The sequence below is a fragment of the Lactuca virosa genome, chromosome 2, assembly GCF_052849685.1.
Source record: "Lactuca virosa cultivar CGN04683 chromosome 2, Lactuca_virosa_CGN04683_v6, whole genome shotgun sequence".
NCBI classification, from domain to species: Eukaryota; Viridiplantae; Streptophyta; class Magnoliopsida; order Asterales; family Asteraceae; genus Lactuca; species Lactuca virosa.
The window spans coordinates 217,635,604-217,658,467 of record NC_136427.1 but is presented as its reverse complement, the minus strand read 5'-3'; the positions used below and the strand labels follow the sequence as shown (position 1 = coordinate 217,658,467).

The 22,864-nt window shown below is 37.4% G+C and overlaps 1 protein-coding gene across 1 annotated transcript; it reads right to left on the bottom strand.

Annotated features, from left to right (window-relative positions):
- Positions 1 to 20,417: 20,417 nt before the first annotated feature.
- LOC145160204 (ribulose bisphosphate carboxylase small subunit, chloroplastic) lies at positions 20,418 to 21,390 on the bottom strand. The gene is made up of 3 exons (XM_079079310.1): positions 21,158 to 21,390; positions 20,928 to 21,062; positions 20,418 to 20,832 (listed from the first exon to the last, which is right to left on the bottom strand). The coding sequence occupies exons 1-3, from the start codon at positions 21,332 to 21,334 to the stop codon at positions 20,599 to 20,601; spliced, it is 546 nt and encodes a 181-aa protein (XP_078935436.1). The 5' UTR covers positions 21,335 to 21,390; the 3' UTR covers positions 20,418 to 20,598.
- Positions 21,391 to 22,864: the final 1,474 nt, after the last annotated feature.

Below are 22,864 nucleotides of genomic sequence, written 5' to 3'. Positions count from 1 at the left end.
TGAACAAGACTCGCTTGAGCGTTTGGAACGCTCTCTCCTGCTTCTCTTCCCAGTCAAAGGCTACGCCCTTCTGGGTCAGTGTTGTAAGGGGTTTCGCAATTCGGGAGAAGTTCTTAATGAACCTGCGATAGTAGTCAGCGAGGCCTAGAAATTGACGAATTTCGGTAGGCGTCTTCGGTGCTGACCAGCTCTCAATGGCTTTGATTTTGGAAGGGTCCACGTGTATTCCCTCTTTGCTAACCACGTGCCCTAAGAATTCGACTCTTCGGATCCAAAATTCGCATTTCGAGAACTTCGCATAGATCTTCTCCGAACCCAGTGTTTCTAAGACCTGTCGCAGATGTTAACCATGCTCCTCCTTACTACGAGAGTAGATAAGTATGTCATCGATGAAGACGATGACGAACTGATCCAAGTAAGGACGACACACCCTATTCATTAAATCCATGAATACTGCGGGCGCGTTGGTTAATCCGAACGGCATCACTATGAATTCGTAGTGCCCATAACGAGTTCGGAAGGTTTTCTTCGGGACATCCTCTCCTAGCACTCGTAGTTGGTGATATCCGGATCTTAGATCGATTTTTGAAAAGAAGTTCGCCCCTTGCAGTTGATCAAATAAATCGTCAATACGATGCAGAGGATAACGATTCTTGACGGTCAGTTTGTTGAGCTCCCTGTAGTCGATGCACATACGAAACGATCCGTCTTTCTTCTTGACGAACAAGACTGGAGCTCCCCAGGGTGAGAAGCTTGGTCTTATAAAGCCCTTGCTGAGCAGTTCGTTAAGTTGACCGGACAGTTCTTGCATCTCTGCAGGTGCTAAACGATAGGGCGATTTGGCTACTGGGGTAGCCCCTGGAACTAAGTCGATTCTGAACTCGACTTGACGTTGGGGAGGTAATCCTGGGAGTTCTTCTGGAAAGATATCGGGAAAATCGCGTACTACTGGAATGTTCTTAATGTCTTTCGTTTCTTGGCTCACATCGACAACATGAGCAAGGAATGCGCGACATTCCTTTCGTAAGAATTTCTGGGCTTGAATACTCGAGATGATACGAAGGTTCGTGCCGGGTTTGTCGCCATAGACTACCAGAGTTTCGCCAGACGGCAGATTAAGGCGAACAGCCTTTTCATAACACATGATGTCGGCACGATGTAGACTCAACCAGTCCATGCCGATAATGACGTCGAAACTTTTATTTGAGACCGGCATGAGGTCGATCGAAAATGAATGACTATCTAGAGTTAGGTTACACCCTATGAATATACTGCTAGTGCTCTCCGTCTTTCCATTAGCCATTTCTACAGTGAACGGTTCTTTAAGTGCTCGTGATTTTTGCTTAAGTAAATGAGCAAATTTTTGGTTCACGAAACTCCTCTCCGCTCCACTATCAAATAGTATGCATGCATAAGAGTTATCGAGGAGACACGTACCAGTGACCACTGTAGGGTCGGCAACCGCTTCCTCGTGCTCTATAGCCAGAACCCTTCCTACTCCACCGACATTCCCTGCCTTAGGGTAGTTCCTCTTGTAGTGGCCCACCTCGCCACAACCGTAGCAAGCTTGGCCCACTCCTGCGCCGGGGACTTGGTTGATTGGCCTCGTCGGAGCTTTGCAGAAACGGGCAGTGTGCCCCTTCCTGTTGCAGTTTGTACACTGCATTTCCCGGCAGGCTCCGATGTGGTGGAAGTTGCATTTGTTGCACTTAGGCAAACTTCCAGCGTACTGCTTGACCGGAGCAGCAGCGGCAGGTGCTATCGCAGCATGAACTGCCACGACCTGCTGCTTTTTGTCAGCTTTCTTCTTCTTCTTGTCATCCCAGAACTTCCGCTTGGAATCAGCGGTTTTGGCGGGTTCTGAGATGGCTAGGGTTGTTGCGGCCGGGGTACGAACCCCATGGTCAATAAGCCACTGTGCCAACCGCTTGGCACTATCGAATGTAGTGGGGTTTGAAGCCAAAACATTCCCCTAGAATGGAGGCACCAGCCCCCATATGTATCTCTCTATCTTCTTTCCCTCTATATGAACCATGTTGGGACAGAGGGCCACCAGCTCACAGAACCTGGCGGTGTAGGAGACTATGTCGGAGCCTTTCATGGTTAGGCTCCACAGTTCCTGCTCCAATTTTTGGATTTCCCCCCTCGGGCAGTACTCTTCAATCATTAGCTCTTTCAGAGCTTCCCAGCCCATAGCATTTGCCACTATAAGGGATAGTGACTTGACATGGCTATTCCACCATGTCAGGGCCTTTGCCTCGAAGGTGCAAGAAACAAATTTGACTTTGCTTCCTTGCGGGCATGAGCAGATCTCGAAGATCGACTCTGTCTTTTCGAACCATTGCGAGAGGGCAATGACTCCGCCAATCCCTTTAAAGGACAGTGTCTTGCATTTGGTGAAGTCCATATTGTTGGATTAATGTCTAAGTCCATAACTATATTTGGTATGTACTTGACCCGACCCGGCATGGTCCATTTGGGTTGCACTTCACCGGCACAATTTATATGGATAATCTTTTGAGAATAGTATATTTATGATTTATATTAATATATTATAAGTTCTAATATATTAATATGGAATCATATTATTTAATTAGTATTGATCAAGAATTAATTTAGAATTAATTAAGTGATCAAAAAGAACTAATTAAATATGGACTCTTATATATATGGAATGGGCCAAGTTCATTTAGGTTGGGCTAAGCTTTCATGGATGGTCCATGGAACTTTTAACCCATGGATCCTATGTAAATGAAAGGTCATGGGTATTAGGGTTTACATGGATGTAACCCTAATCCTCCATAATATATAAAGGGGCCCTTGGCTCACAAAATTGGCACAAGTGTGTGAAAATAAAAGTGGGCCGATTTTAGTGTGCATACATATTCTCTCAAGTTCTTCCAAGGTGTTTTGGTGATTTGTGATTCCATTTGAGGCTTCCACACTATTGGGGCTAAGCTCTTAAAGCTTGAAGACATCAAGCTACATCAAAAGGTATGTCATCTAACTAGAACTTTGTAGTATAGGTGCTTCATAATATGCTAGTTAGGATGAAACCTTGGAATAGTTAATATTTGCATGTATAATAGAGAAAACATAGATCCAAGGTTTATAGGGTTGCATGTACACCATAGGAGTGTTAGAATGCTCAAAACCCAACAGTGGTATCAGAGCCATGGGTTGTTTTCTGTTATATTGATGCAAATGTTTTATTTTCAAGTTGAAAAAAAAGGAAAAAAAAACATGACGTTTGTCAAATTTTAAGATAATTACTTGTTTTGTGAAAAACGAATTATTTGTAAAATTTGAATCATTTGTTATATGAGTTGAATTAGGTCAAATTTAGTAAAAGATAAAATGATATGATTATTTTATTAGTTTTAAAAGTTTGATATAAATGTTTTAAGGAGTTACATATTTTGTCATAAAATTTTGGAGCTCAAAAGTTTTTTTAAAGTTGTGATCTTAAGGGTTTTTGAAACTTCCATAAGTTATGGATATGAAAGTTTTTTTTTTAAAAAAAAATTGATTCAAAGTTTTTATGGAGTTACAAAATTTGGTGTTAATGTTTTAAAGAATTCCATAACTTGTTCTTAAGTTATGGAACATGGAAAGTTTCATCATAAAACACCATTAATTCCATAAGTTATGGAATCCAAAGGTTTTCAAGAATTACAAAACTTGCCCTCAAGTTTTGGAATTTGAGAAAAGTTTTTTATGAAAAAAAGAATTGAATTCTAAAATTCTTGGGTTCATAACTTAAACAATTAATTAAATGGTTTTAATTTTGAGTTTAGTAATTGGAATTATGATGTTTTGTTGAATAGTTCAAATTAACTCTTATGGACTTTATTAATAGTTAATTAAAGCGTTTAATTAAAAGATTACTATTAATCCATAAATATATGGTTTGATTTTAATTAAATTAAAAGTCTAGTTTAATTAATAGATTAAACCACCAAGTATTTTAAATGTCTAAAAGACACCCTTATACTATTATAATATTAAAAGTTTAATATATTATATGTATAAGAGCAAGTCGTCTTACCATTAGTAGGCCTCATTCACGAAGCCGGTCTATAAGGGGGGTATAAGGTTACTGCCTATAAAATGGCAGTTTAATGGGTGTCCACTCTCACTCACCGCTTCCTTGACCGGTGGAGGGTCGTTAGCCGAACAGGTAGGACAAGGACTATAATTCTCCCTTCGTTATAAGTATAATGATAAATACTAAGTAACTAAACACTTATAAATTCCCAATCTTAGTTACTTAGGAAAATGTGAATAAGGTGCTAATCCATGAAATTACACTTTGCACTTTGTTTAAGCTGTTAGTGGAGCGTGTGTGGTTAACCGGCACACTAACCTGGACTTAACAAGGTAGGCAAAGGGTAACTTAATGTTTATCATAGTATCGTTGGAGCGTATGTGGTTAACCGGCACATCGATTGAGGGGTAAATATTAAGGGTACCAAGTATATTTGCATGGTTACTTCACACCTTGTTTTGTGATCCTCGGCATCCCAGTCACAAAACCTGAAGGGCACACTCGAGATTGAAACATGCCATTGAAAAGTTCAATGAATTTCAAAAGAATCTAGGAGTTTCAAAACCAATTAAAACCTAATAATACATTTCGTTTATCTTGGTGGAAATTGGTGAATCGTCATTCACCTACCTTCAAATATTTTATAGCTTGGATTACGACATCCCTATTCCAAGTTATAAAATAGTTTGTTGGGTCCTAGCCTTAATATATCATATTGGGTGTTATATTAAGGACTTAAATCAACTTTACATGAATTTCTCCCATTGTTGATGTCTGGTTTAGACAACAATGATCTTCCCAAACCAAGCTTTCCTAATGAATATGACTTCCCGAGTTTGGCTCATGGAAGTCATACTTCTCTTCCTCCACCTCCTCTAATTATTCTCCCTAACCCACAAGTTCAAGGTCACTCAAGCCCTAATGGCAAGCAAGGTCTACGTGTGATCACATCTTAGAGATGAAGTCACATATTGACAAGCCGGGAGAGTTAGGTGTCAATGTCTTGAGAAAGTTGGATGTTCAATCACTTTCTAAGTCACATTGTGAGTTCCTTTGGGACTACTATGAAACAGACTATGACATGAACCTTAATGATCATATCTATTTGCTTGGTGCTGCTGAATCAGCAATGATTTGGAACGATAGTAAAGCAAATTTGATTAGAAGATCAACTTCCCAAAAACTTTATGGACAGTGACAATGGCGACACTGGAAATCCAGAAAAAGCATTCTCTTCCCAATGAAAAGGGATTGGCCATAGTCAACCCGGTTGACCAAATGGTAAAGAGAAAGGCTAAGTCTGAGATATTCCCATTACCAAAGGGTCCATATGTTTATTTTGCCAAAGGAAGGGGCGTTGATTGCAAAGCTGCCAAATTTACCTAAGGATGTTAAAGTCAATAAGTTTGACTCTACATCAGGTAGAGCCCATTATCTAACTCTGTTAAGTTCTATTCTGAGATCCTCATTACATGATGTGACTGGGTCACATGTTGATGTTTTAAGAATCAAAGAATAGAGAGAAATCTTAAAGGAAGTATATGCTGATTCTGATCGCGAAGGTGGATTTCGATCGCATCAGAATTTTGAGCAGTTGCTTAAGAAGTTATGATATATTGCTAAGGAATAGATAACAATAATTTTCCATGTGGATTGTAAGGATAAGTTTTTCCGCAAAGTTTTAAAATAAAAGAAAATTGTTTAATTTTATTTATTTGAAGTATCCTTACAATGGAATTTGTGGAAAATTGTTGCTTATATGATTCCACTGACAACAATATTGGAAAATGGATTTGATTCTTTCATTTGTGGTAGTGTCTAAATTTACCAAATCAGGAAAGCTCCTCATCGCCCAAGTTTCAATTGGACCGAAACTTGGAATCATGCAAGTTGAATAGTATGATGAATGAGAACTTTCAAGCATTGGAAAATCAAGACTAATTACTTGTTCACATGGATGTGTGAGTCAAGTGAAGGACTAAAGGGATCGAGTACACATTCTTGTGCACTGGTCATGTCCACCACAAAGCTCGTTAAGACTATTTGATTTACTAAAGTTTAGTAAATATGGTTATACTTACAAGTTTAAGTATAATTCTGAAACATTGGAAAAGTCTCAATGTATGGCAGAACGAATGGGAAGAATCAAATTAGGCAGAAAGATAAAAGTTTCTCAAATCTGAAAAGATGGGAGAGTACTTTAGTATCATGTTTGTGATCATCTTAATGATTTAGAAATCATATCACAATTAGTCCTCTAAAGGTCATCTTAGTGCATTCTTATGACTAAGAAGAGGAGTCATGAATTGTTGAAATGGTTAGATCAGGAAGATGAGTCATACTTCGTTCCAAAACAATTCTTAGAGTCATACTCCAAGATTGTAACTTGAGTGCTTAAATAAAGGTTTAAAACACTTGTCAAATGTAAGAGTAAAAGTGTCCTACTCTTGTACATTTGAAATTGGTAAGTTGTGATGTTTTGGATAAAACAAAGACCAACTAAGGCCAATTGTGTGAAGTGTTTGTCTTGATAAAGAATCCGCACTATCTCTTGAATATTTGGCAAGATAGTCTTATATGTCAAGAGGATAGTGGGAGTCTTAAAGATCCTAAAAAGAATTTCAAGAACTAATCAAGAATAAAACCTGAGGTTCTTCACTAGCACACGACTTGAGGTTTATAACCTATCGTGTTGACATATTTTGTGCCCATTCCAGTTAAAGTTGGCTTTGCATAGGAGTTCTGAAAGTTCTCAATTGGTTGCATAACAACTTGGAAGCAATGGCAGGCCCTGTACTGCCAGGTGGCAAGAAGTTAAGATTGCATAAGTTCAGTCCATGTGAGTTTGGATTTGTCATTATCCTTGTCTTGTGACTATGGTTTTGACGATTCACATGGATAAGAACACATACACCATAAAATCTAAGGGTCATAAGGTTTCTCTCCGATTCATGAAAATGATGGTGAGGAAACACTTCCACCAAGTAGATTTGAAGCAGATGGCAAAAGGTCTAAACAATTGAGACTATGATTACGGCATCCCTTTTCATAGTTCTGAAATTGTTTAGACACACATGCATGCTATCTAAGGAAAGGTGTATGATTTTGATAAAGTTTTATCAAAGCATCTCGTATCAGAAATCTGAAATTTGGTAAGAAAGTCAATAAAGTATTGATTTCTAGAAGTCCAGCTGATTTCTGAGTACATGTCAAAGCTAGTGGGAGCATAAGTGTTATGCTAATAATCATCATGTTAGTGGGAGCATGATAATTATTGTTAGTGTTGCAAGTTAGCAATGTTAATTATAGAAAACAATAGTTTCAATTCGTGAGGCTGCAGGGATTGAAAAAGTTGTTTTGCTATAATTAAGGGAGAGGATATACTTCATTTCAGTTCTAAAGGCTTAGATTGAAACCTTAATCATCTTTAGTCAAGAATATATATATGAATTTCATGTTGGATTGGTTCAACTTAAGGAAATTCTATATATTGTGTTCTCAAAATTCGATTATGATTACGGCATCCCTCTTCATAGTCAAATTTTGAAAACATGGCAAATAAAAATATTGTAGCAAAAGACTGGTCTAGAATCATGTCTTTATGTGAGACATCATGAATCGTGTACCATTTGCTTTGGGTACAGGATCGATTGCATGTGCTATAATATTTGTCATTTCTAAATTTTTCCAAATGCCCAGAGGCATTAAGAAGGGAAAAGGTCTAGAATTGGATATGACTAAAATGATTAAGCAATTGTCGAGGACAATCTGAGGTTTACCAAAGATTGGTTGCTCAGGGACAGTTGGAAGTATGGTGCTAATTTTGGAAGGACCATATTGACATATTCTGAAAAGAGGCATCTCTAATTCAGAAGTGATAGTCAAAATGAGAATATGGAGTTGTCTCCATAGGTGGAAGTTATCTGTGTAAGATTAGAAAACTTAATGCAAGAAGCATGTCCAAAGCAATGTACTTTGAATATGAGACTTAGTTTCCATGGAGTTGATCTCCATTGGAATACCTTATAATGACTGTTGACAAGTCTTTGTGACTTTGTACATATTCATTACAGGAGGGTCAGTGCATATAAGTTTAAAATCTAAACAGATTTCGATAAATGATAGGAATTTGAAATTCTCACATTTTTCGATAAGGATTTGGGAGTGTGAAATTAGAATCATTGAAATTATGTTCAATTGGTTTATTTCACAAAGTAAGGATCATAGACAAACATAGAGTGCATACTTGGTGTATGGCAAAGCTATTGTTTAAGAAAAACATAGTGTACATGCTTGGAGCATGGGACAACTAGTGTTTTTAATTCAAGTATAAAGTTGATAAAACCGAAACAATGAATAATGAGTAATCAGTATGGTGATAAATAAAAGTGTTTATTTATATTCATAGGGTTTGATACCATATTTGATTCATTTATTCTTGTGTTTCACTTTGCATGTTTTGACTTCCAGAATAACTAAGTCGCTCTTCCTGAATGATTAAGTTATTCAAACCATCCACAGTCGGTCATATGTTGGAAGTAGATATGAATCAAGACTGTCATGGGTTGGTTTGTAGAGGTCCAAGTTGGTGGACAAAGTGGTGCTACAACACTCATGAGTGCTCATAAGTTCTGAGTATTGGATTCAACCCGCGCTCATTTGAATCACTTCATGGATTTTATCACGAGTGATCATGAGACGATAATATCTTATATTCTTCAAACCTAGAGATATGAGTTGTTACTATGAGTTGGTTATACATTGATTGCACGAAAACGCATTTGGTAACTCGATGTTATAAAACATGCCTTTGTGTATGATTCAACAAGTAGTAGAACAAGCCATATGAGTCGAAGTTTATCCATTCCTTTTACCTTCGGGATAAAAGCGATATCTGTGGGCCCCTCGATGATTTAGCGATGACACATGTGAGTGCTTGGCCAAGCCAGGACTGATTTGATTTGTTCAATCAGTCAGTCATCATAAATCGAAAATCGGGAAACAACAAATGGACAGAGAGAATGATTATAATCCATGTCTCAGTCCATATGATCTCTAGAATGGAGGAATATATGATCCCTTATCTAATGGACAAGTCATTGACAAGGTCAGAGTTCGACAACGGCTTTAAGAGCTACGATTGCCAGTTAGGTTTTGAAGTCATACTCAATAATAGTTTTAGACTTATCCAAGTGGGAGACTGTTGGATTAATGTCTAAGTCCATAACTATATTTGGTATGTACGTGACCTGACCCGGCATGGTCCATTTGGGTTGCACTTCACCGGCACAATTTATATGGATAGTCTTTTGAGAATAGTATATTTATGATTTATATTAATATATTATAAGTTCTAATATATTAATATGGAATCATATTATTTAATTAGTATTGATCAAGAATTAATTTAGAATTAATTATGTGATCAAAAAGAACTAATTAAATATGGACTCTTATATATATGGAATGGGCCAAGTTCATTTAGGTTGGGCTAAGCTTTCATGGATGGTCCATGGAGCTTTTAACCCATGGATCCTATGTAAATGAAAGGTCATGGGTATTAGGGTTTACATGGATGTAACCCTAATCCTCCATAATATATAAAGGGGTCATTGGCTCACAAAATTGGCACAAGTGTGTGAAAATAAGAGTGGGCCGATTTTAGTGTGCATACATATTCTCTCAAGTTCTTCCAAGGTGTTTTGGTGATTTATGATTCCATTTGAGGCTTCCACACTATTGGGGCTAAGCTCTTAAAGCTTGAAGACATCAAGCTACATCAAAAGGTATGTCATCTAACTAGAACTTTGTAGTATAGGTGCTTCATAATATGCTAGTTAGGATGAAACCTTGGAATAGTTAATATTTGCATGTATAATAGAGAAAACATAGATCCAAGGTTTATAGGGTTGCATGTACACCATAGGAGTGTTAGAATGCTCAAAACCCAACACTTTATAGGAGCACTCTCTCAAGCGCACAGGGGCTTCACCATGGGTCGAATGAACAGGCGTTTCCGCACCACTGGCGTTGGTGGAATGATATTGAGCCATGGCTGTTGCCACAGCCGCAGCTACTGCAGCATTCAGAGCTGCCGTATCGATTTGAGGAGCAGGTGGTGTTGTAGTTATCGGAGGATCGCGTCTCGTTGATCGGCGTGGAGGCATCTTTTAACTATAAGTTTACAAGGATGAAGATATTGATAAGAATTTGATAGGGAGAATTTGGTGAGAATGACTCATGGACTAACTCTCCATAGCCCAACATCACAATTGAATAGTATGATTGAATGTAGATTTAGTACTAAAAGATGAAAACATTTAGATATAATTTCCATGAGATTAGATATATGTCAATAATACTGGAATTACAGATGTAACAAGTTTGGGAAAAATGACCTAGAAGTAGGCCTTACATCAACCAAGATGGGAAAATTTTGACAGAACTACGACGTAATCAAGACCTAACAGGTCCAATTTTTAACAAAGATAGGAAATTAGACTGGAGTTTTTACATAAACTAGGTTATATCCAAAAGAGAAGTCAAGGAGACTCTATCTGCGACGAGAACTACTAGAGTGAGTTCTTGACTTCGACAGAAGGCGTTCTATGTCCCTCATGCGCCTTTCGGATCTTACTTGCTGAGCTCGAAGTTCCCTGACTTCAGCTTGGGATGCAGCTAGCTGTTGCTGCAGAGTCCCGTTGGTTATCCTAACCCTTTCCATAGCTACCTCGAGTTGGCGAATGCGGACCGTGTTAACGCCAGAGTTGGCGTCAATCTCCACCACTCGGTCGATAGTTGCTCGACCTTGTTCGGTGTTCTGAGAAATCCTACGGACCATGATGGGCAGGACATGATCAGCTGAACCTCCCTCGGTGAGGTTGTAAAAGATTTTGTCCCCATTGTAGGGAATGGGTTGACCCTGTTCATGACTCCATCTGTTCAAGTTTGTGGCCCACAGAGGTGTGAGTCCTTGAAATGTTGGACGAGGGTTTGGGTTTGGAGCTACTTAGGGTAGGTTGTTGACTTCCGGCTCTGAGTCAGAACCATCAGAAAAGCCTTCAGCTTGGTGATCATCCAAGGGGATTGGGTGATCATCTTCTGGCTCTTCTCCCAGCCATCCCGCATTGCCGTTGTTGGGATAGTATGGGTCTCCGGGGATATGGAATCCAACCATGATATCTATGCAAGAAAAGGGGTATAAGAAATAAGCACATAAGTAATTTATAGTAACACAAAATACTCCTATAGTATTTTAGGTTTATGTTTTGTTCTAAGGTTTTCGTTGTGGTATTGTTGGTAAGTTTTTAGACTTGTTGCAACCTCACAACCACACTTAGGCACATGCTAGTCACTCCTCGGATAATATAGTTGATCAGGCTATATCTTCCCAGATTTGACTATATGTCTCTAAGTCTACTTGTGCTGCCCAACAATCGTAATACTTTTGTTCTCTCCTAGTGACATTGATTTTAGCATGAATGTAGGTATGTATACTTGGTTAAATATTTTATTATTTAAAAGTATAAACTCTTAGTCAGAGTATTTTAATCTCGTTTGTGTTTATAGTTTGTATATCTTTTATGGGTTGATATACTCGATTCACTATAAACAATGCTCTGATACCAATCTGTCACACCCCAAAACTGGAACGGCGGAATCGTTCGGGGGTGGAGGACGTCATGTATAGTATCACAACAATGAATAGTAGTAAACAAGCAACAACATCATCCATTGCATTAATAATATAATTTAATACAAGTGTGTTCTGTCAAGTTTAATAGACACCAAAAATATGAATCAAAATATAAGATGAGTCTTGAACGAGCTCCATCTTCTCAAAACCTGGCACCGGTACCTGTCTACTGGTGACCTGAGAATACAAGTTATGTTGAAAGAGTTTATCAGCTTTAAAGCTGGTGAGATCATAAGTATTTTAGTGTCTGTGTTTGTATGAAAGTGTTTGTAAGTATGTGATGAATAAGTTTGTAAATGTTTGAACTCTCCTAGAAAACCCTATGTTTTCTACTAAAAGTAGCCTTCTACCAAGGCATCAAATGTTTGTAAAATGTTTGTAAATGTTTGAACTCTCCTAGAAAACCCTATGTTTTCTACTAAAAGTAGCCTTCTACCAAGGCATAAAATGTTTGTATGCAAGTCTCTTGTAAGAGTATGTATTTTCCCAAATCTGACTATCATTAACCAAAAATATAGTTTTTACATTACTGTTCATTGTGTGAAGATCACAAAGTGAATGCAACGGGGAAATAAAATAGTACTGTAGTGTTGTATTAAGTAACTACTGATGTACTAACTACCTTAAACCAATTGTTATTTACAGTACCATGTGATATGTCTGTACCATACTACCGACTAAAAACACGACGACGAAAGACGTCGGAAGGAATGACGTTTGGCACCCGTAGACTTGCAAGTCCCACTGTAGCGAGCAACAAGGTGTAGGATAGTCAATCCAGTATAGATCTATACATAAACTCAACGCTCTCCACTTAAGGAGATTCTGGATACAAAACGAGCCATGACAGGTGATGTCATGCCCCGTTACGTGGCTCACATAACTGTAGTAGTGTTCTTGTATATGTATTGTGTGTACTAGTTGTATTGTATGTTCTCTCTCTGTCTAGTATGTATGTATGTTCTCTCTGTTTCTCATAATAGTATGCTCTCTTGTATAATGTATAGTATGTACTAGCTGTATTGTATGTTCTCTCTCTGTCTAGTATGTATGTATGCTCTCTCTGTTTCTCATAATAGTATGTGTTGACTCATGTATGAGCTGACTCATTGTATGTTTCATTGTTCTAGTAATAGTATTAGTAACTTCCTAAACTATACCTATTATAGTTTACTAGAAATGTTGTTTGTATGAATGAACATGTTTGTATACCTTTGCTACCCAACGACATTGAATTTAAAGAAGGAACTTTTATATCTATATACATATACATAATATATAACTAGGATTCAAACGACCTTCGGACAAACAATCGATACCCTAAGTCCACAACCAAACAAGGAACAGGAGGTAAGGTGAGCTATCAGTCCTAAGTCCTTTCAATCCTACTTATATAACTATATCTATATAGATACACATTTAACAGAATATAAGTTTAAAAGAGTTTAATAAAAGTATTTGACATGTAAAAGAGTTTAGTAAAAGTATTTAACATGTAAACGAGTTTGTAAAACAGTTTGAAGTAGTTTGTTTGATAACACAGTTTGAAAAGTAAGAAATCCACTTGTTTGGTAGTTATTAATCACATGTGATTGATATAATAACTATAATAGTTCAACTTGTATCCCCCCCCCCCATAAAAGCATTTAAAATCATTTAAAAGGTTGATTAAGGGGTATGAACTCACCTGTAGTGAGTGGTTTGGATGAAAGTGCTGGATAGGATGCTAAGTGTCAAGTGAAGACTTGAGCACACACGCGGATCCTATTTAACATATAATGATACATATATGAATACAATTAGTGCTTATAACAACTAATTATTGAATTGGAACCACCTTAGGGACTAGTAAACACTTATTTTGAAGTGTTACAACCATATATGATTGTATATAAGGGGATATGGCTATACAAGGGAGTGTATGGTCAAAATGCACAATATTTGTGTGTGTGCGGCCAGGGTGTGTGTGCGGCCGCACACTCCCTATGAAATGTGCCAAAACATATTTTAAGGCTTTAGGACTCATCTAGGAAGGTTTCTTACTTCATGCTTTAGCCTTATGTGGACTTCATTGCCATTTTTGGACCTAAAAAGGGTGTGTGCGGCCACCATGATGTGTGCGGCCGCACACCCTTTATGAAGATGATAAAATCGTGTTTTTCTAGTATATCATCAAGTGTTCTTAGCATATAACAAGTTATGATAAGTGTATACACGTTATAGAGGCTTCAAAGGGTGATTAAGGTCCAAAACTAGTGTGTGTTCTTGGTGTTCTTGGTGTTCTTGACTAAAAATGGATGTTTTCATGGATCAAAGCAAAGGGTTTTGCTAGTTAGGGTCGTGCATCAACAAATCAAAAGGAAGAATTACTTACTTTTATGAAGATCAAGATGAAGATTTGGATGATACTTGAGAGGATTTCGATTTCTAGTCTTGAAGAAGTGGAAAAGTGTTCAAGAATGACTAAGCGTTGAATATATAGGGGAGAGTGTGCGGTTGGGATGGGTGTGTGGCCGCACACACCTTGTGTTGGTGTGTTTGGCTCATTTGCAAGGTGTTACACTCACAATATTCATCCCACTACTCATACCTTGATTATACTAGGTTTTGAACACTCCAATTGACTCTAAACAGTGCTAGAAGATAGCAAAAAAAAACGAGTCTGACCTTCATTGATTTGAATAAGAGTACAAGATAAAAATTTCGGATTGTCACAGTATATGATCAAGTATAATTTTCTTGCACTTTAACCCCTAACAAGTAAACATAATGGAAAACTAACCTTGATAACGGGATGGGAAAATTCGGGTCTTTACAACCAGATTGATCAAAGCAGATATGAAGTGACCGACCAAATGAAAAATGGTATATTCAACTTGGAATCTCGAGCTTGTACATGTGGGAATTGAAAATTGTCTGGTATACCTTATTCTCATGCTATGTCGGTATTCAAAGAACATAGATATTAACACTACAATATACGGGTGTCACCATACTTCATAATGGAAACATATCGAACACCATATATAATGGTTGTGTTTCATGAGCCAGTTCCAACTGAATATGAACAACTGGATGAATTCATGGTTAATGGAAAAATGACAAGTCGGACGACCATGAAACCATAACCTTATCCCATACCAAGGTGAAGGTTCAATTTAGAAAAAATGCAGTTGTTGCCAAAGGATCGGTCACACAAGTAAAAACTATGACGCTCAGTTTTTCACGGATTCATCAAAAACTAAATCTTCAAGTATGACAAAGTCAACTGTTAAAAGTAATGGTAAGTCCAAGAGTAGATCTAATGTCAAAACAAGTTAAAAAAACTAGTCAAGAGTATGATAATGTTGATGTAAATTACCCGTAGTCATATTTGTACCAAATTAGAATATTCTAAAAATTAAATAAAATATTATTGTTCGGTCAGATAAACTTGTTTTTCCTACATCATCATAAGGAAATTTTTAAAACATACAAAAACACCAAAACTCAAATGTCAGTGAAATCTAAAGTCTCAATCCATGGTCAACTCTCAGACCACCACAAAGAAGCACACTTCTGTGGAGTAGGGTACAACACCTCATTGGGGCGAAAGCTGCATAAAACAATATATAAAGGTTAATGGTATCTTATTCTCTCATAGACAATTATAGATTATAAGGTAAACTAAGATAAATAAATTTATAACATCAAGAATACATGTACAATCATCAACTAGTAAACACCTCATCCTAGGGTATGCAACTGCCTGAGGTCTTGAACGGGCTATGATGCCCCCACAGTCAGAACGGGAGGTCTTGAACATGGGCCACACAATTAATAAATATAATGATAAAATACAATACACAGCTATATATACGGCTAACATGCCCCCACAGTCAGAACGGGAGGTCTTAAATGGGCGTTTAGACTAGATCTGAAGTCAAGGAACAATGTGGAAGGTAGCCCTTTTGTGAATATGTCAGCATACTGAGACGAAGACGGGACATGAAGAACTCAAATCTGACCCATAGCGACTTTGTGTCGCACAAAATAAATATTGATCTCTATAAACTGAATCACATTGGTGGACAAGTAAACATCATTGGTGTTATCACATTACACAAGCATAGCGGAAAGCGGTGGATAGAGAAGCTCACGTAATAGATTGCGTAACCAGGAGGTCTCAGCAACCACATTGGCGACGTCCCGATATTTAGCCTCAACACTAGACCTAGATATCGTACCTTGTCGTTTTGAGGACCAGGATAAAAGATTTGGACGAAACAAATACACAGTAACCAGAGGTGGAACGACGGGTCGAGGGGCAACTAGCCCAATCAGCATCGAAGTAGGCTATCAGACCCCGAGAGGGGGATGCAAATAACTGTAGGCCATGATCAAGAGTACCACGAAGATATCACAAGATTCGATTGAGAGCAGTGAAATAAGAATCTCTAGGATCATTCATGTAAAGGAAAACTTGTTGGACAACATATATGCTATCGGGTCTCATGAAAGTGAGACACTGAAGGGCCCTTGCAAGACTTCTGTAGAGAGTCGGGCCACAAACAGGTGGACAATTGCCATTAAATTTGGCAGATATATTGGCAGAAGTGCGAGCTAGTTTGAAATTTACCATTTTAGCCCGGTCTAATATCTCTGTAGCATACTTCAGTTGAGATAAAAACATGTCATGATTGTATCTAGTAGCTGCAATGCCATGAAAATAGTTCAGAGTGCCTAAGTAAGTCATGGAAAGCTCTGAACGAAGAATGGTGATGACCCGTTGAAGAAGACTGGTAAAGGAAGTTGTCAGAACAATATCATCCACATAAAGTAATAGATATGCAATCTGATCACCCTGTCTATAAATGAATAGAGATGAATCAGGCTTACTGTTGGTGAACCCAAAACCTGTAATAAACAGAGCAAACCGATGATACCAGGCTCTAGGAGCCTGTTTGATTCCATATAAGGACTTCTGAAGTAAGCAAACATGATTTGGAAATTTCTGGTCACAAAATCCTGGTGGCTGATGCATGTATACGATCTCTTGGAGATGTATATGGAGAAAAGCATTCTTCACATCTAGCTGGTGAACCGGCCAGTGGTATGAAATAGCTAAGCTGAGAACAATCCGGATCGTAGCCGGTTTGACAACAGGACTGAAAGTCTCATCATAATCCATGTAGGGTCGTTCATTACGACCGTTGGTAACGAGACGTGCCTTATTACCGAGCTAATGATCCATCTATATTATGTTTCTTTTTAAATAGCCGAATACAATTAACAACATTAGCAGTCGAGGGCCGAGGCACAAGTATCTAATTCTGATTAGAAATAAGAGCATTAAATTCTTCAGTCATTGCATTAAACCAATTTGGATCATGAAAGGCTTGAGAGTAGTTTTCGGGAAGAGGATAAGATGATAAATCGGTGTGAAGGTTTAATTTATAAATGGGCTTGTAGATGTCGTGACGAGTACGAGTCTCCAAATGATGGGTGCGAGATGAAGTAGAGAGAAAAGGTTGATTATTTTGAGGTGGATTAGGGGCTAAGGGGAGGGGGGATAATTTAACTGAGAGACAGACGGTTCAGAGTTGGAAGAGTGAGACCGAGAGGAAGAAGGGTTTTCGACGACAACAGTGGCAGTGGATGGGCTGCCGGAGGAGGTGACAATGAGAGTAATGTCGCTATTAGGGCTGTTGTCGTCGATGGGAGTTGTGGGGTTAGTCTCGAGATTTTTAGAATACGGTTGATATGGACGAGTTGGATCATTGAAGTAGCTTCTTTGATTTTTGATGTTATGAAAGTCATAATCGGGAACCTTATTGAGAGTTAAGCAACCGAAAGGAAAGATGAATTCATCAAAGGTAACATGAAAGAAAATGATTATTTCTTTAGTATGGAGGTTAAGGCAACGATACCCTTAGTGATTGGAAGGGTATCCAAGGAAGATACAAGGAACGGAGCGGGGTTGCAATTTGTTGATATTGTTGAGATGGGGGTAGCAAAAAGAACCAGAAACATGAAGGTGTTTATAGGATGGGAGTTTGTTAAAGAGTTTATGAAAAGAGGTGTTAAGTTTGAGAGTGGTAGAAGGAAGAATATTTAGGAGGTGGGCGGCCATAACAAAGGGCTTCTACCCAATATGTGGGTGGAAGATGGGCTTGGAATAAAAGGGTTTGAATAGTGTTGTTTAGAGTACGAAGCATGCGTTATGATTTTCCATTTTGTTGAGATGTGTATGGATAAGAAAAACACATGTGAATACCATTTGAGGCACAAAGATGGTGGGATTGTTTCCCATTGTCGCATTAAAAAAATTTGAATTTCAGTTTCGAATTAGTTTTTGACATATGCACGAAAGTGAAGAAACTTAGAAAAAAAAAACATCAGATTTGTTTCGTAATAGATATACCCATACAAAGAGAGAATATTTATCAAGAAATATGACATAATATTTGATTCCACTATGACTAACTAATGGGAAAGTCCAAACATCAGAATGAATAACTTGAAAAGGAGAGCTAACATTAGTTTGCGACAGATTAAAAGATAAACGAACATGTTTGTCAAGATGACAAGCACGACATAAGACATTAGGGTCTTTTTTATTACACGAAATGAAGTTTTTAAATAACAAATGCTTGAAGACTTGGGATTTGGGATGATCAAGTCGTTGATGCCAAGTGGATGAACTAGCAGTCAAAAACACTTGAGGGAGTTGTTTGGTAAAAGGATAAAGGTTGTGTGTGCTGTCACATCAGATGAAAATTTGTTTAGTGAGGTAGTCTTTCACAGAAAACCAAATTCGTCAAATTCAATAGAGTATATTGTCACGGCTAAATTTGCGAACAAAAATAAGGTTTTTAATAATTTGGAGAAGAGTAAATTACACAAATGGTCCCTATGGTTTAGGGTATTTATGTGTTTGGTCCCTAACTTATTTTTTTAACTCGGAAGGTCCCTATTGTTTGTGTTTGTTACGCGTTTGGTCCCTGTCTTACCTAAAAAAACTATTTCTCTTGCTTTTTAATTTATTTAAATAAACACACCCCCAACCCCACCCCCTCACCTTACCTGCCCCACAATTTTTTCTATTTAAATAATAGTCTTTTTAGGTAAGACATAAACCAAACGCGTAACAAAAACAAACAGTAGGGACAAAACGCATAACAAAAACAAACAGTAGAGATTTTTCGAGTTAAAAACACAAGTTAGGTTTCAAACGTGCAAATTACCTCAAACCATAGGGGCCATTCTTGTAATTTACTCTTTGAAGAATAATGAGGACATTTTTAAGAAGTAACGTACGAAAAGGATGTTGACTAAGGGGAGTGTTACCTACATGGGTAACGTGAATACGTGATCCATCACCAACTACAACTGAAAAATTATTACAATTATTTCTAACGAATTTGAGAATACCTGAGTCGGCGTAGAGGTGAGCAGTCTCCCCGATATCCATGTACCAATATGCAATTTCCAGGATCTTGAAGGTTCATGGTACTAAAACCTTGAGGGAGAGCTGTGGGCTGATTTGCAAAAAAATTGGGCCTGCTGTCAGTTAAATGGTTGCTGCTATTGAGGTCCAGCAAAGAGAGCCTGTTGGGCCGGTTGTTGAGTAGACCAAGGAAACTGTTGTCGAGAGTGGGCTTGACGCGAATTGGGCCAACGTGCTTACTGGGGAGAAGGGAGCAACCCAACTGCTTGTTGTTCGGCATGAATAAAGCCCAACTGGGGTTAGGTTAGAGGTGCACAAAAAAAACGGTTAACGATCCGAACCGGTAAACCGTTCGACTATGAACCGATCCGATTCAAGAACCGAACTGCCAGTTTGCACAATTTCAAGATTTTAGTCATTGAAACCGATTTAGAACCAGTTTAGTACCGAGTGAACCGGTTTGTCACCGGTTTAGAATCGACTAAATAAGTTTAGAACCGATGTAACCAGTTTAGATAGGTTCGATCGATTTTTTTTTATGTAGGAACCAGTTTAAGGCTGAACCGGTTTTGCTATACATGAATCGGAACCGAACAGTTTTAAAAAACCGGTTCGGTTTGAAAAAAAAAAACGGTTTGTGCATCTCTAGGTTAGCTGCTGCGCTCCGAAAATACAATACACAATGAAGACCAAGATGCAGGAAGGCATAAGGCCGTAACAACCAATGATGTCCGCTAAATGTTCCACCTCATTGAAATTCAATCAATTCTCATATATCAACTTTTAAGTAAATTTGTTTTCAGGCCTGATGCATTGTAATGATTTTTTTTTGTTGAACAGCAAGAAGATAACCATTTTAATTAATAGAGGCTACCAAGAGGCTAGAGATTACATATAAAAATAATAATCCGAAAGGGGATACACACCAATTATCCCAACCCAAGCTTTTCCACTTGTTTCCCCTTCCAAAAAAAGGGATGAAACTTGACCAAGCATACCTTATCCATATCATATCCGTTTGAAATGCAGGGCGTCCACAATTTCATGAAAAATCCTATATTGCTTACATATATGATATATCTTGAAACCACAATATATCGGTTGTTTGGTATAAAACATACATATCTATATAATTGAAATTGTCCATGTGATATTTAGTTTACAAGAGTCCATCCCATTTCAACATTGGTACCCAATTAGTAATTAAATAACGAGAAACAAACCTCCATCAGAAAACATAAACGTGAAAAACACCAAATGTTTATTATCATTATTATCATTTATATATGACATCTCTTATCCATTTCATCGGAGATCCGGAAACAAACAACGAAAGGAAGAGAAAAAGGAAAATTTCAAGGAAAAGAATTACAAAAACCTAAACATTCAAATGAACCCGATTGAGTCAATCCAAAGTTTTGGTGCTTAGAGAACGCCTGGGGGCTTGGCAACGATGAAACTGATACATTGCACTTGACGAATGTTGTCGAATCCAATAACACGGATGAAGGCGTTGGGGTACTCCTTCTTGCACTCTCCAACTTCCTTCATGACCTGAGCTGAGTCAGTGCACCCGAACATAGGCAACTTCCACATTGTCCAGTATCTTCCATCATAGTATCCGGGGGAATGGTGGTGCTCACGGTAAACGAAACCATGCTATACCACAAATATAAATACCCACTTTAGATGAATTAATATGTTTTGTTTATAATCAATTAATAAAGTTAATAAAAAGATGATAAGAAATAGACCTCCAACTCGAATTCCAAGCATGGAATCCACTTGTTGCGGATAAGGTAGTCGATTTCCTTAGACAATGCCTCGTCGGACAATGGTGGTAGGTATGAAAGGGTCTCGTACTTCTTCAACCCAATTGGTGGCCACACCTGTACGTATTATATATAAAATATTAATGTAAACTGATTTGATACGAATGTTTGTAATCAAAGTGTAATATTTAATTATGGTTCATCGATCATACCTTCATGCATTGTACTCTGCCACCGTTGCTGGGTAGGGAGGAAAAGTCATTGTTAGCCTTCTTGGTAACTGGGAAAGCTACGTTAGACTTGAGGCCGGTGAATGGAGCTGCCAAGCTAGCTTGGGTGGAGGTGGTCCGGTTGACCGTGGCGATGGCTGAGGAGGAGATGGAGGCCATTTGAATAGTTAGGAATGGATTCAAGAATCCAGTGAGTGATTTTAGTCTCCATTGATGTATAGGTATATATAGTACTGTTTGCCATCTAACGGACAAAAGGAAATCTATCTTAATTCTAACGTACTGGTAGCCATTGGATCATGTGGCTGATGACCTTACATGCTTATGTCCACATAAAGGTTTTGAAAGGATGTAATGCCTTATCATAAACCAACCATGATTATTTGACACGTGGCAGGGTGCTGCAAAACCTTATCTCTTCTTCTATATAGTTATGGGTCTTTTTTGGAAAAAAAATTGTCGTACCCTCCTTTCCCATCTGGGCTTGGGTCCTGTAAATCTACAGAAAATGTTGAGAACATGAACCGTTTTTAGACTACTGGGCTGAATCTTTGTGGGTGTTAGTGTATGTGCAATGTACCCAATGGAATTTCAGAAGGAATAACGTGATTTTATTTTATTTTTTGGTTTGGATTCTGACCTACTGATAATAAAATCACTCTGGTAGACAACGAGCGAGGAAAACTTGAAAAACTATCTTAGAAATAAATATAAAAATAGGACTACCTACAAGTTAATATTAATTAATTAAATTTTTATAATAAAATTCAAAATTATTAATCAATTATTTTAAATAAATTATTAATTAAAAGATATTTTTTTAGTTAATAAAATTATAATCGTTGATTTAAAAAAATAAGTGAAATTATATCACCTTATAACATGTATTAATTTTATTTTAATTTTAATTTTAATGTTATTAATTTAATATAATTAAAGTGAAAATTTAAAATTTGAAATTTAAAATGAAAAACCAATAGATTGACAACTAACATAACATTAATTAGGATGCATAATAGTGTGGCACATAACAGAAAGAAAATAAACATATTCTTTCATTAGAATAGCGAGATAGAGAGAAGTTAGAAATAGGGTATACGAAACAGCATTGGATGGTAATTAAATTCTAGATTTTTTCTGATAAATCATGAAGATTTTATATCATAATATTTCGAATCCAAATTCCATGGTTACACAAAATTTATCTGGGATAATTTATCATATACATTTTCGATTTAGGTACAAAATGAAAGCAAAATAACTATGAGTATCTAAAGTGTTTAAATTTGAGAGAGGCCAAAATCTAAAGTCATACTTTTATCTATACTCACAAAATGGATAAGATTGACCAAAACGGTTTTGGAAGTTGTAAACGGTTATTAGAAAGTTGTAACCATTTTCTGGAAAGTCAACAGTAGGCATATTAGTTGTATTGATGTTTAATGATCAACAACCTTTGCTGCTCTAATAGAAGAAACTCGGGTCATCAACCTTCGCCACTTGACTGCTTCAAAAGCCGAAGCTTTTTGTGTAAGAACCCTCGTTAGGGTCTAATTGAAAACCCTTTTAGGATAACCCCTTTTAATTTAAAAATCTAAATTTGTTCGGAGTTAGGATTGAGGAAGTAAAACAGTCCCAAAACATAGTCCCAAATTATAAACATTTTATCAAAGTTGCTAACAATGAATG